The sequence below is a fragment of the Vigna unguiculata genome, chromosome 2 (genome assembly GCF_004118075.2).
Source record: "Vigna unguiculata cultivar IT97K-499-35 chromosome 2, ASM411807v1, whole genome shotgun sequence".
Classification (NCBI taxonomy): Eukaryota; Viridiplantae; Streptophyta; class Magnoliopsida; order Fabales; family Fabaceae; genus Vigna; species Vigna unguiculata.
The window spans coordinates 31,601,315-31,615,960 of NC_040280.1; the positions used below are offsets into that span (position 1 = coordinate 31,601,315).

The 14,646-nt window shown below is 33.5% G+C and overlaps 2 protein-coding genes across 3 annotated transcripts; one reads left to right on the forward strand and one right to left on the reverse strand.

Moving 5' to 3' along the window:
* Positions 1 to 1,134: 1,134 nt before the first annotated feature.
* On the forward strand, positions 1,135 to 4,178 carry LOC114174057 (cytochrome P450 87A3). Its single transcript, XM_028058798.1, has 9 exons — positions 1,135 to 1,476; positions 1,560 to 1,881; positions 1,980 to 2,129; positions 2,235 to 2,486; positions 2,598 to 2,687; positions 2,783 to 2,861; positions 3,116 to 3,222; positions 3,509 to 3,636; positions 3,709 to 4,178. The coding sequence occupies exons 1-9, from the start codon at positions 1,283 to 1,285 to the stop codon at positions 3,833 to 3,835; spliced, it is 1,449 nt and encodes a 482-aa protein (XP_027914599.1). The 5' UTR covers positions 1,135 to 1,282; the 3' UTR covers positions 3,836 to 4,178.
* Positions 4,179 to 4,280: 102 nt separating this feature from the next.
* LOC114169171 (protein HAPLESS 2) lies at positions 4,281 to 12,624 on the reverse strand. Of its 2 annotated transcripts, none has more exons than XM_028054214.1 (18): positions 12,348 to 12,624; positions 12,137 to 12,280; positions 11,858 to 11,946; positions 11,722 to 11,761; positions 11,287 to 11,344; positions 11,145 to 11,205; positions 10,437 to 10,515; positions 9,988 to 10,122; positions 8,793 to 8,987; positions 8,244 to 8,324; positions 8,060 to 8,160; positions 7,587 to 7,704; positions 6,703 to 6,735; positions 6,506 to 6,599; positions 6,316 to 6,404; positions 5,569 to 5,684; positions 5,165 to 5,265; positions 4,281 to 5,076 (listed from the first exon to the last, which is right to left on the reverse strand). In XM_028054214.1, the coding sequence occupies exons 1-18, from the start codon at positions 12,552 to 12,554 to the stop codon at positions 4,553 to 4,555; spliced, it is 2,265 nt and encodes a 754-aa protein (XP_027910015.1). In that variant the 5' UTR covers positions 12,555 to 12,624; the 3' UTR covers positions 4,281 to 4,552. The 2 variants fall into 2 exon arrangements, with proteins under 2 accessions (XP_027910015.1, XP_027910021.1); XM_028054220.1 differs by having other exon boundaries at positions 4,826 to 5,076; positions 5,573 to 5,684.
* Between the last annotated feature and the right edge of the window lie 2,022 nt (positions 12,625 to 14,646).

Below are 14,646 nucleotides of genomic sequence, written 5' to 3' on the forward strand. Positions count from 1 at the left end.
TGGTGATAGTTCCTGAGTCATTGTAGACATGTAAAGTATTACAAAAAGCTTTTGCCAGATATCTGGGATGGACTATATAATTTTGTACACTTTGTCCACTTACACTTGATTCCATTTACCTAATTCAAATTAAGACAATTAAAAAGCCAAAATGCTCGGCCATTATTCACAGTGACCTACCTAAGTAGTGGTGATTGCTGCTATTTGGTCAAGTCCGTGGCTCAATGGGAAGATGGGGAGGGCTCAATGAGTAAAACTCTTCAACCAGATGAAACAAACACTGTATCAGAAACTTTTGTTGAGAGTCTTTTGACCTAGCTATGTGAATTTTGTCGCCAGAAATAAAACCAAGACTTTTTATCAGACCCTGTAGAACAGTGGTTGGATGCATTTATTTTCTAGAATCACGAATGACGTATATCTTGAGATTTAAGGCATGGAATTTTAGTTAGGATGAGATTATCCATTTGGGTGCAGAGGAAAAAAAGATCTACGGAAAGATCTTGCTCAGAAGAGGAACAAAGAGAGGGGGAAATTAAAGTATATGTGTGTGCTGCTTCCTCTTGTTGTGAGCATCAACATCAGTGAGATCGAGAATTTAGCATAGATATTGAAAAGATTTCTCAAGTTGGACAAAAGGGTGAGAGAAGTTTAGTACTTGAAGCATTTAATGATGTATGGAAGATTTACTTGAGATGCTTAGTTTGGTGAGAGAGATTCTTTGAAACCTAAAACTCATGATGAAATCTAGGCAAAATCTCCTAAAAAAGTGCCATAATTCTGCCTCGTGCTTCTTCAGTTTACCGCAATGAGGATAATGAAAAAGAAAAAAAATGAAAAAAGTTTGGTTGAAGAGGGAAGACGTGGGGAGAGGAAGCATCCAGTGAGATTCATATCATGCAAGGCCCTTGGACACATCACATATGCCGTTGACAAAACAATAAGTGGTCTATAGACAGATATAACTTCAATTATTCTAATCTATCTCCAACTACTAGTACAGCTTTTTTGAACAACCAACTTCACCAAAAACTAAAGCAAGCCAAACATATTATATTATTTTCTTCAACCAGTTCTGAGAATTGACCTCTCTATTTAAGAACATCTTCTGAGATCCTGATATGCATGCCACCACTGTCTACTCCTTTCTGCTCATTCTTCCCTCCTTACCCATTTTTAAGCCTTTCATTACCTCTTTTTAATTCTCTCTCTCACCACCCTTTTCACCACTTCACTCTTTTAATCTTATATTTTATCATCTCCTCCCTCTGAAAAAATAAAAATGTGGCCTTTTTGTCTTGGAGCATTGCTTATCATAGGCATAACACATTGGGTTTATAGATGGAGAAATCCCAGTTGCCATGGGAAACTCCCCCCAGGTTCAATGGGTTTTCCCCTTCTGGGTGAGACCCTTCAGTTTTTCTCCCCCAACACCTCTTCTGATATTCCTCCTTTCATCAAGCAGAGAATGAAAAGGTATAATATATAACTATTTTAGTCTCAACTCATTGGGAACCATTCTCCTAAACAAACTAAACTCATCCTTTTGAGTCTTTCAGGTATGGACCAATCTTCAAGACCAACTTGGTTGGACGACCAGTTATAGTTTCAACAGACCCTGACCTTAATTACTTCATCTTCCAACAAGAGGGCCAGGTGTTTCAAAGCTGGTATCCAGACACGTTCACAGAGATCTTTGGGCGACAAAATGTTGGTTCCTTACATGGGTTCATGTACAAGTACCTCAAGAACTTGGTGCTCAATCTGTTTGGTCCTGAAAGCCTCAAAAAGATGCTCCCAGAAGTGGAACAAACAGCCTGCAGAACATTAGAGAAGTGGTCGTGTGAGGACAGTGTTGAGCTGAAGGAAGCAACAGCAAGGGTGAAATCATTACCACTTAACTATTTTTTCTTGTTTTCTTCATCTCTTTTCTTTCATCTGTGTCTGAACTGTGGTTTCATGTGTATGCTCCCATGCAGATGATATTCGATTTGACCGCGAAAAAACTCATCAGTTATGATTCAACCAAATCCTCGGAGAACTTAAGGGACAACTTTGTTGCATTCATACAAGGACTCATCTCCTTCCCTCTGGACGTTCCAGGAACAGCTTATCACAAATGTCTGCAGGTAAGTCTATATCATCCACCGAAACTTCTGGTAGCTTCTACAAAGTAGTTTCTTTTGATGAGTCAAAGATTGAAAAACAGCATTTTTTTTTGCGATCTTTCTCAGGGTAGGAAAAGGGCAATGAAGATGCTGAAGAACATGCTGGAGGAAAGACGCGGAATGCAAAAGAAAGAGCAAGAAGATTTCTTTGACTATGTGATTGAAGAACTTAAGAAAGAGGGAACAGTCCTCACTGAAGCGATCGCTCTGGACCTCATGTTTGTGCTTCTCTTTGCAAGCTTCGAAACCACTTCTCTCGCTCTCACTTACGCCACCAAAGTACTCTCGGACCATCCCTTAGTACTCAAGCAATTACAAGTGCGTAAAAAAAAATATTAAAATCTTTGAACTACTTTCACGGCTTTTTCTTTTCTACGTCCCTCGTTTTGACTCCATATGCATATACTAAACGAAAAGCTCTCCTTTCAGGAGGAACATGAAGCCATCCTCAAGCGACGTGAAGATCCTAACTCCGGAATCACGTGGAAAGAATACAAATCAATGACATTCACATTTCAGGTTTTTTTTTTTTTTTTTTTTTTTTTCTTTTCAATGAGTGAAAGTTTTGATGTAAATTTCTACGAGCGTGAACATATCTCATTTAAAATTTGCAGTTCATAAATGAAACCGTGAGACTCGCAAATATAGTTCCTGGAATCTTCCGGAAGGCACTGAGGGAAATTAACTTTAAGGGTACGTATGTGATGTGTTTATTTGCACAGATATCGTTCATTCTCATTCATTCATCGATTCATTTCACATTACGAAAAGACAGTTTTTGATGGCTTAGTCTGGTATGCAACATAACCAATTATTGGAGTAGTTAGAAATAAAATTATACAATCCAGTGCATACATAGCTATATCTTGTATTTAAAAAAGCGTTCACAACATTACCTTACTTGGTCAATCAATGAATGCATTGGTACATATGGTACATAAATGCAGGATATACCATACCAAAAGGTTGGGCAGTTATGGTGTGTCCCCCTGCTGTGCACTTGAATCCAGCCAAATATCAGGATCCTCTTTCTTTCAACCCACGGAGATGGGAGGTGCGTCTAAGGCATGTTTTTTTTTTTTTTTTTTTTTTACAAATAATAATTATAAAGTTTAACTTTTTTTCTGATCCCATTATACTTTTAAAATACAGTAAAATGCTGTTTTAAATAATATATTTCAATTAAAAAAAATGAAAACAAAAATTGTGTTCTTATAATTAGGGACTCTTATTTTATTAAAGCTGCTTTAGCTGGCTATAACTAGATGCAAGTAACTTATAGTTTAGTCATTTATATCTTTTTTGTACGCACTAGTGACCCCGAAAAATTGGGCTTTCAGGGAATGGAACTAAACGGTGCCACCAAACATTTCATGGCGTTCGGTGGAGGCATGAGATTTTGCGTTGGAACAGACTTCACTAAAGTTCAGATGGCTATATTTCTTCATTGTTTGGTAACGAAATACCGGTAAGATAATGAAATGATAGCGTCTAAATTGAGATGCAAAGTCTCTCTTTTAACAAATGAATAAAATTTCAGGTGGCGACCCGTGAAAGGAGGAAATATCGTTCGAACTCCTGGTTTACAATTTCCAAATGGCTTTCACGTCCAGATCATGGAGAAAGATCAAACGAAACAGGAACCAAAGTTTAACGAAACAAAATAGAAAGCAAAACTCCGCGAGAGAGACTAGTGTATGGTACAAATTTAGGCTTGAAATGTCTTGCATTTTTAAGGAAAAGCAAGGCAACGCAATTATTATGGAAGCCACAAAAGTAATCATAATGACGGTCTCTCACTCAGTTTTGATTAGGTCTCTTCAAAATTGTGTTTTTATTAGATTTTCTTCTCAATATATTAAAATATATGACCTTCCCTACCTTGCAAAAAGGCAGTGAGGGAAGGGAAGGAAAGTTGTACTGGTAACAAGTGGTGTAAATGTTTCAGATTATTCCCGAGTTAATATACCATCTGCTTTTGAAATTCATAATTTTTACTGCTTGCAAGTAGCGTTCGTAATGGTTTTCACTGATATAAGTAGTCAATTGAGGAAGTTGACACTGAGGTATAGTACTTGTTAGAAAGTCCATACTTTTAAGGACCAAATTGTGGATTAGCTATTTCTTTTCTATTAAAATGTCTTCCACACACTAAATCCTAATGCTATCTTTCAATAACTTCCTTCCCCAATTGTAGTCCAACCCACCTTATGAGATAATAATAGAAAGACAGAAAGACTAGTAGCAGAAATGGGCGAAGGTAAAAGGATAAAGCGTAACCATGATTCTATGAAGTAGGTATAACAACTAACAAGTTGCTGTTAGACTTTGGTGTCTGAAATTAAAAAAGATTTCTATATTAAGTTGTCAGTTCGGGCATCAATCTACTCATCTTCTTGCTCATCTAGCTGAACTTGTCTGTGTCTGTCATAATTTTCTTGCCTCACTTTATCATGCTTTAGTTTCTTCTCTTTAAGTTTTCCCTCTTTCTTTCTGTGTTTGTGGTGTGCAGGATGGTCAGCAGTATGCTGTCGATTATCCATGTTCTTTTTCTTATGACCATGCTTGTGCATTTCTTTATGAACATGGTGTGAATGACCATAATAATCAGAATGCTTGTGCATTTCTTTATGAACATGTCGTAAATCATCAAAATAATCAGAGTTCCTTCCCGAATGCTTGAGTTTACGCTCATAACCGGTCCTTCGCCTATATTGAGCACTATAGTTAGGGCGCCCAAGCTCTTGCTTGTGATGGTTGTTGTCATGAATATGGTGATGTCCCTTGTCAGTTATGATTTTGCGTTTATCCATGATGATTTGTTCATCAGCGTCTAAGAGATCGTCCCACCAGTCATAAAGAGGATCAAATAGACCCTTTTCGTGCAAAAGCCATAATAGTACAAGCACTGCAATTCAAAGAATAGTATTTATTTTAAGTTGTTCTGCTGAATGTACACATTATAGTTACTAATAGACATTGAATAGAAGTCATACCTGTCGGAAAAATTGCCAAAAACAGACCAAACATCATTACCCAACTCAAGCATACGTACTGTATGTGGCACTTGAAGTCAAAAAACCCAGAGCATTTTTGTCTTTTCTCCCACCCAAACCGAGACGCGTGGAAGAGATTTTATCAAGTAGTCAAGACATATGAATCAAATATTAAACAAAAGGTTTATGGTTATGAAAGCAAAATGTAGTTATTGATCTTCCAATACCCTGCTTCAATGTTCAGGTAATAGTTTATAACGAAATATATATAACTATCAAAGCAACTCTAGATATTGCCCAAGAATAAAAATGACACAAAATTTAGGAAATTCATATTTTGTATTTTATGTTGGAATTTAAATTGTATAGTTTACAAATGCAAAGTATGATAGAAATAATAATACCTACAAGTTCTTCCAGTGATAAATTCTGTTAAGGTGGTCCAAAGTTTATTCCATAAGTTTTCAATAGAATCAAAGAAACCATTTAAACTTGTCTCCGGTGGTTGAAAAGGCATCCCCTGCAGAAATAGAGGATTTAGAGATTCAAAATTTGTTGTGATAACACCCCCAATGACTAGCATATACTGTGAAGCAACCAGAAGACTAACTTTCTGATTAAGTTAATATATCTACAGGAAACAGTATTGCAATGTCAATTAATCGCCTGCTATAGGATTTCACGCGAAGTTCAAATAAGAACAACAGACAATTAATTGTCATTTACGCAACACATTTTCACAAAATGGTAGTTACGAAAGGTTTTCATGCTCAAATTCGCGATCCATTAGAGCATGTGCACTTAATTGCACCGTCCTCATCCCCAACATAATTTCCTTAAAATATTTAGAATTAAAAAATGCTGTCTAAACAACCACTTAGCACTGATAGCATTTTTAGAATTTTCACGTCACTCGGCAACACTTCTATTACATTCACCAAGAAAATAAATTGAAGTTGCAGATAACATCAAATAAATAAAGTCAGAAAGGTAACAGGTCAATCAGGAATAAATTGAAAAGAAAAAAAAAACAGGTAAGGAATAAAATTAAATATTTAGTTATTTGGTAAAGTATGAATAAGTGAGAAATAAAAAAGTTGTATAATTTAATTAACTTGATAGATAAATTCCGGTACGAGGGAAGAACAAACCTGTGTGCCATTGTCAAGAACTGTTGCCGTCGTAGCAAATTGACATTCGGCTCTATCAACTTCATTATAATCAGAGTCCTTTAATATGGCTTTATCCAAAACGCCCCAGAAAAAGAAACAAAGTGAATATCATTGAGTTTTTTATCCTCAGAACAAAAAGCAACGTATCCATCCTAAGCTACAACTTTACCCGCACAAAAATACTTTGAAGCTTGATCATTGCTGGGGTAGAGTTTGAACGATCTGGTTGTAATCTCATTTGGTTTCATTATTAAAAATTGCTCCTGAACCACGTTTAAAAAAACGTATAACAGAGGACCTACGGAAGTACGTACATAACAGGAAGGGGCAAAAAACAGATTGCTGACATATGTTTTAGCATAATACCTCCATCAGGGTGATATCCTTGGAGCAATTAAACTGCAAGACAAAACAATCAATATAGAAAAGCTAAAACTACAGCCTGTTGGACCCTCCAGAAAGTTACTGCAATGCAAGACTCAAATATTTTAACAACATTTTGTAACCCTAATAATCCTTCTGAATATTGATCTTGGAGATTGTTTACTCCAAAGGTTACAAGATATACAATCCTTTGATAGGAAAAATTCTTATTTCTAGAAATGTGAAATTTGATGAGTTCTCTGGATGGAATTGGGAGAACTGCAAAGTCCCTCAAGTAAAAAACAACTTAAAGTAGACTTATATCTCTCTTATGAATAAGAGAGAAATCCTTTGTAGAATAACAAGCCATTGCACTCATACATTGCAGTAGACTCTTTGTCTCTCCCTTCTTCCATAGTGTACCTTCACAAGAAAAACTCTCTTCTTTGTTTTTTCTCTAGTTCTACAACCTTTATGTTTTTTCTGATTTTACAACACATTTAGACAAACAATAATTCTGCCCCACGACTCTTATGGGTAAGCAAGGAATAATTAATGCGAAGTGTGTGATATCTAGGTACTTAATTAAAATATTGTGTCCTCATATAATGATATGTTATAAACAATGAGCTCAGGTCAGAAGAGTTTGTAAAAAAATTATCACAACCCAGTTTCCGATCACATGTAATTATAAACAAAGAAATAGAACAGAACTCCACTAACGCTTTCAAGACTTTAAGTACTGTGCCACGATAGAAATTAAATTAATGCATGTCTGTCATTAAACTAATAAAAAATACCAAATCAACATTCGCTTGTCTAAGCATAAGTAGCACTGGATAACAAAAATAGATATGGCTGAAGCACAATATAGAGAAGCAGACTACCGTCAAACTATATGATGCTTCCACCTCACCCGTGTTCTTAGTTGTGATTATAGCAACACCAAATTGGGTTAGAGCTTCAAATGTAGGGACGCTAACACTTATAATCTTTCCTGGGCTCCTGGGGAAAAAAACCATGTCAAGCAACTTTTGAAACGCCTTTTACCATAAAACAATAATTCTGCTTGACATTTGAAGTATTTAACGACCGAAAGGAAAAATAGAGTTCCACATTACACCATAAAACAATTTTGTCACTGAATGACTATAATGTCCAACTTTCAGAAGGAATAACAAATCAATCTTACACAAACTTTCAGAAGGAATAGTTAAAAAGGGAACATAAGTTCAGTCACGTGTGAATCTGTGATTCAGTGACAAATGTAAAAAAAAGACAGATCCATATCCATGACTTATAATTATAAAGAACGTTACTGTTTCGAAATCATATATATAGACCAAGTAAATTATAATACCTTTGATAAACATACTCTACATCATTCGCACTTAATTCTAGCACAAGGTTTGTATTAAGAACCTCTGTAATTCCTATGGAGAAAGAATAACTCCCAGCACTCTGCAGATAAATAAAATATAAAAAAAAATAATTTCTAACAGATGATACCATACTAAATAAAAACAAAATTATTGCAACGTAACTGGATGTTGGTTTATCCTTTCAAACCTTCCTTCCAAACCATAGAGTGGCACCTGATTCCTACTTATTCGATTCAGGTCAGCCTGTTACGAAGAAGAAAGCTTCTTTAAATTTTCAACAATTATAAGAAAAATACATACAAAGTTTTAATAAAAATATTTGATGATAAACAATGTGATTTGAATTTATTAGAAATGAACTGAAACTACCTCAAGTCAAGAAGCTAACTCAAGCGACCGAAAATCGTAACCAAAAACAACTCTTATCTTTATTGATTTAAACAATCACGTCTTAAAATTATAGACACGTGTCTGTGAATACATGTTCAGGTTTTGTGTTAGAGTTATTAAAAGTCATCCATCAGTCTTTAACAAATTAAGCTTTTTGGTAATTGGTCCCCATAGGGGAAGGAAAGACAAGACAAGCATACACCAATAAATGGAATTAATACAGCTGCAAAATAGAAGTGAAAAGAAAATGACTAAAATGACACCAAAAAGCAAGATAAGAATAAAAATTAAAGAAAAAAAAATCATAGTTACAGTACCAACCTCCCGAAAATTCCACAGTTGATTATGCAAGCAGGTCCAAAAGGGGGAAGAACAAAAGTTTGGTTGTCGATTGAAAGCTTCATAGCTCACACCAATTTTGTTGCATTCAACAGAATCTAAGGTAAATCTCACTCTCTCGAGCAGCATCCACATAGAAATATTTCTCCCCAAATCCTGTGGTTGACCAGGGCTGCCCTGTCACAAGTAAAGAAGTGCAAATTTTTTGTAAGCTTGTAGAAGCTGTGAGCCATGCCAAAAGTATATAAAGTAGTTCAACGCGGTTATATTCCTTAAACTACACCAGTAATGCCAAGATAAATGAATGATTTGTATTCAAAATCGGAAAAAGGTCTGTCACTACTAAAAGAAGTGCCCAAACTAGGGCAACGAGGAGATAACAAGACTTCAGAGAATATGGCCCTACGGACTTGCAGTGCAAATATCTTAGCCTCCATATAATTACATTATTTTGACAATTTCCAATTATATTTGTCAGGTATATTTTTGGTGTTGCAAGCATTCTTCATTGAGAAACCTCTAGAAAGGAAAAAAGAAAGTGTTCTTAATCCTACAATGATAACATTCTTAGCTAGAACACATCATGATACCTCTAAGCTTGCCAACATAAAAACTGGAGATTGAAGGGGAAAAATCTTTTTGACATAATCTACAATGATAAGGAATCTACAATAGTGTCCTAGATTAAATATCAGTCAATTAATACTACATCATGCTTGCACAATTAATGGGAATATGCGCCAAATGATATTTTTGTGCCACAAATACAGTGTGCACGTGAAGGCCTGTATGCCTTAAAACTTAAAAAACAAACAGCAATGACAGGTTTCAAGTCTATCCTTATTTTGGTGACCTGTCAAAATAGATTAAGAACTGTATGATTAACAAATATCATAATAACTTATTCTAATTTTACAGTTTTTTATTTTATTTCTGTGATAGATAGCTAGTGCAATATATTTTTCATGGTAAAATGTTATTATTACCAATTAATAAAACCATGTTAGACAATCTCTTTGCGAAAGAGAAATATCTGGAAAATGTCTAAACGAGAGTTAGAAACAACACAGTAGTCAAGAAACCAACCTAACAGACAATTCTTTATTTGATCTTAATTTAACCTCAATTTTGTTAAAGCTAAAGCCAATAAAGGTTAATTGTAGTGAAACAAGCATACCTGCCTTGGTACAACTAGATAGAAATCCTCAAAAGATGGTATATTTGTGTACCCAACAAAATCTCCAATAAGATTTACCCTCAAAAATTTATCATCAGAGATCACTGTTCTGTTTTCAGGCGCCACAACCACTTCCTACCAGCCAAATTATGGTGCGCAAAATTATGAGTTAGATACACATAAAGGATAATTAAAAACATGACTTTCTGTCCCAAAAAAGGCACACGATTGTTTTACTCAATTTGCTCACAGGTAAAATGTTACCAAACAAACTTAAAAAGGTAAAAGAAAATGAAAATAAAATGTAAAATTATTCCTTTTCACAAAATTTGGGGCGAAAAAAGGTACTTGAGTGTACGAGGTGAACGAAGTAACAAGAATAAGGACACCAGAGATTCAAAATTCAAACAAACAATAAAGGATGTATACGGAAATAAAAAATTACATACCGAAATTTTAGTTCCACTCTTCACCTCTATTCGAACACTAAAGCCCAAAGTTCTCCTCCCAATGCCAAAAACATGAAACCTGAAATGATTGAGAAGGAAATCTGAGTTGTAACTCATGACTAAAACAACAAGGCGGCTCTCAGTTCGTCGAATTTCAGAGAGGGTTACAATTAAAACAAGATAAAACTACACTATAACTAATCTTAAATAACAAAAGGTGAACTGTTAGAATATCATATAACTTTGAGTTAAATTACCATCATATTTGTACATTTTGAGTGTTTGGAGTTGAATATTTTTTGTACATTAAGTGTTGAACTTGAACTAATTTATTTCATAAACTAGATGATTAGTATAATATATCTGGGGGTACAGTTTGTCTGTATGTATTATACTCCATTGTCCTACATCACTCTCTTTTCCCCTTTGTATGTGTAGTCTCTAAAATTTCAACGAGCTTAATGAAGTTATCTGATTAACTCACTATTTTGAAGAAAATATCTGAAATTTTTCGTTCAAGGTGAAAACCGAAAGATTATATAAAATAGGATGTTGATCTGCATATACAAACGGTTCAAGGTAAACAAGGTTTTCATATGCTCCCCCAAGTCCAGCAAAAAACTCAAACTCAACAGGACAATAACCAGAATAGCTAGCCTAAATAAATCACAACTGGAAACAAAAATGACGGCGAGGGTGGAGGCTTACCAATCACCAGGGAAACGCACACAATGTGCAGTGTTGGCCTTTCCTTTTGTTAATTTGTCAACTAGTTAAACAATTTAATCCAGAATTGTTAGTTTTGTGTTTCCTAAATATCTACAAATTTCTGCAACACCAAATCACTTACAGAAGTTTCCACATGATGAAGGCATGCGCCGCTGAGGCCCACATGGACAACAAATTGGCTACATTAAAGACGGAAGGAAAGAAATGTTAACCCTGAATCAGAAGTGAAAGATGAAATGCCAAAGAGTATTTGGGGGAGGATGGATCAAACACAGGATTCTTATTCTGATCCTTCGTTTTGAATAACTTCCTTTAAAATTATCATCATGACCTTAAGCCCAAATATTGTAATCGTAAATCAACTAAGATTGACATCAAAGTATAATATTGATGTATGTGTATAATAAGCACAGCAATATCATCACTTGGAGGGCAGGGATGATAACTGTCCAAATGCTTAAACAAAATTAAAATAAATAACTTAATAAGAAAATAGTGGAATAAGTGTGTCAGCTATGAATATCAATGACTATGATATTAGGTGTTAGAAGGCCACCTGAGTGTTCTCAATAATATGACCCTCTTCATCTCGCAGTCTGCAACATAAGTACCAGAAATCATGCAGTGAAATCAACATAGTCTAAACTCTTGTCAGTCTCTGGTCATAATAAAATAAACAAAACACGGCTTGCCTCTCGCATATCTTCACGACATTTGCACCAGCATCTGGCTCACATTTGCGTGTCTGGACATAATACTCCTCAGGTTTATAAGGAACATCCTGTTAACAAGCAAGTCTCACTAAATCATACAATAGTTGTGTTATTTATTTTTTAACTCGCATCAGCATTTTCTTTGTCTCTTTCTCTCTCCCCGTTACATCATTTAATATTTATCATATCAAACAAATAACATCTCTGTAACACTAATTATCACATGTATAGTCCAATAACTACAGAAGAGTACCATACTCGTATATATGTTAACTCATACAACGCATATGCCGAAGTTTTATTGATCGTAATCACAGGTGGAATCCGCAATGTCTGCATTTTCCTGGTTGAATTTTCTTCCACTTCCACCAATTCCGCAACAATCGACGCCTCTCCTCCACTCTGCGCAATCACAAAACAACATTAACAAACGAAAATGCTTACACACTAAGCGTACTTTATAACTTACCGAGCCACTGGGAACAGCCATGTTCACTACGATTTTGGTGGTACAATTGAGATTGTTGGAGTCTGAGTTCTTCTCGCACTTCTCGAGCTTCGATTTGGAGATTATTTGAATTCCACTAACACGGAGCGCGAGGAAGCAAGAAAGTACGAAGATAATTAGGGCGCTACTGATAGGGGAACGCAATGCCATTTTTGGGCGGTTACGCATTTCAACTATGGACTACTCTTCTAATTGGCGATGGATGCATAGTAAAAACAGAATGAAGGAAGTTTGGCGGTTTTTCATTTTCTTTTGATTCTTCTTTATTTAAAGAAAATGTAATCATTGATTACATTCCCAACTTTTCTTGCATTCTAAGTATGCCCTGGGGAGAAGATATTTTTTTATTTCTTTTTTTTCACTTTCATTTATGACTATATATAAAAAAAAAAATTATCCATCTATATCTTATAATTTCAACTTTAACTTTCGTCATATAATTATTTATTAAATTTTTTAAAATTAATAGTTATTTTTATCTTATAATTTCAACTTTAACTTTCATCATATAATTATTTATTAAATTTTTTAAAATTAATAGTTATTTTTATGTATTTTTATAAAATTATTTTTTTCCTATTTATCAATAATTATTTTTCTATATATTTTATTTTATATTTTATAAATATGATTTTATTTTATTTATTAATTTAATAATATTACAATATCATTTATTACTGATATAAGTTTATACATATTAAAAAAATATATACACAAACACGCAATAACGCCTTTATTTACAAAAAGTTATTTCTCAACGAGATTGCCTGCGTTCTTCTTTGCAATTTAATTTTCATTTTTCTTGATCAAAATTTATTCCGAACCTATTTCGTTGTTTCGTTGGTGATATTTGATCACAAAACCTTCAATCTTACAAAACTGCAATTGTCAACCTATTTTCACTTCCCAATTTCCATTTTTCATTCACAACCTGTTTATAATTACCATATTTAATAATTGATTTTAGTAAAATAATCTATTAACCGAATACATAACTATCTACAATAATAACTGTAACTCGTTACATAAAATTGCAGCGACAGTCCTATTTTATCTAATTTTTGCTAGAATTTTGTCATAGATTCATCATTTATAATTATATATCTATATGAAATAAAAAATTAAATCATTTATATAAATGAACATTGATCTATGTAGTCAATATTTTAAAATATCAAATAGTTGTTAAGTTTATAGTTAGTATATTTAACCACCAAATTATTTTTTAAATAAAATCATCCATTAACTTATATTGAAAAACCTAAATAATGTAACAGTATCCAGAGATCGAAGGTAGGGATGATTATTAGAGATGACAAATAAACCCATCCCTGTGGGTATTGCCCGAACCCGTCCCCGTTTTGACGGGGAATCCCCGCATTGACTGGGTACGGGTATGGGTATGGGGAATCCCCGACTTTTTCAGTTGGGTATGGGGATGGATATGGGGATGTACATATACCCGCCATAATACCCGTCCCCGCCATATCTCCATTCTCGTTTAAATTATTAAAATATTCACAATTAATCAAGTAACCCCTATATATATATTTTTTTTTCTATTTTTTATTTCTTTTAATTATTTCATTTGTCATGAAACTCATTCTCATCTCCAATATATTTTTTATCTTATCATAACCTTTATGTAATTATGTTAAAATGATGTATGTTAATTAAAAAAAAAATTATGCCTCACATTTGAATATTTATATTATTTTTTAATATTTTTATTTATTATAAATTTTTCTTTCACATGAGAATGTTTATACTCTCAATTTAAGATAATATAAAAAAAAAAAATTTACTTATTATTATTATTAATTTTTGTTTAATTTGAAGAACTCTTTTGTTTCATTAAAATAATTTTCGTTATTTTTCAACCATTAATTATATGTTAATATTTGAAAAGTTTTCTTAATTCTCTAAGATATTTTTCGTCTTATCATACCTTAATTATACATTTGATTTCCTTTGTGTGATTTTTTTCGATAGTCTCTCAAATTATTTCTAAAACACACATTTGTTAGTTTTTTAATATTTTTATTTATTTTTTTTATTTTCATCATGTAGAATAATATTTTGATATATTCTATCTAATTATTTTTTATTTTATAACTCATTATTAATCATAATGTAATTTTTTCACTTTAAATTCTGTTTGAAGTGGTTAAAATTTTATATATATATATATATATATATATATATATATATATATAATGATATTTAGGAATAGTATAAGATAATTCACTACAAGAAAAAC

What these genes read in the sequence shown, in the direction of transcription:
- LOC114174057 (XM_028058798.1), top strand. Translation starts at nt 1,283, where the DNA reads ATGTGGCCTTTTTGTCTTGGAGCATTGCTTATCATAGGCATAACACAT. An exon ending in CTTATCACAAATGTCTGCAG is followed by an intron (nt 2,130 to 2,234) that starts GTAAGTCTATAT and finishes GATCTTTCTCAG; the next exon opens with GGTAGGAAAAGGGCAATGAA. An exon ending in TCAACCCACGGAGATGGGAG is followed by an intron (nt 3,223 to 3,508) that starts GTGCGTCTAAGG and finishes TTGGGCTTTCAG; the next exon opens with GGAATGGAACTAAACGGTGC.
- LOC114169171 (XM_028054214.1), bottom strand. Translation starts at nt 12,554, where the DNA reads ATGCGTAACCGCCCAAAAATGGCATTGCGTTCCCCTATCAGTAGCGCC. An exon ending in AGAGTGGAACTAAAATTTCG is followed by an intron (nt 10,123 to 10,436) that starts GTATGTAATTTT and finishes TTTGGCTGGTAG; the next exon opens with GAAGTGGTTGTGGCGCCTGA. An exon ending in TTCTTGACAATGGCACACAG is followed by an intron (nt 5,685 to 6,315) that starts GTTTGTTCTTCC and finishes CTATTTCTGCAG; the next exon opens with GGGATGCCTTTTCAACCACC.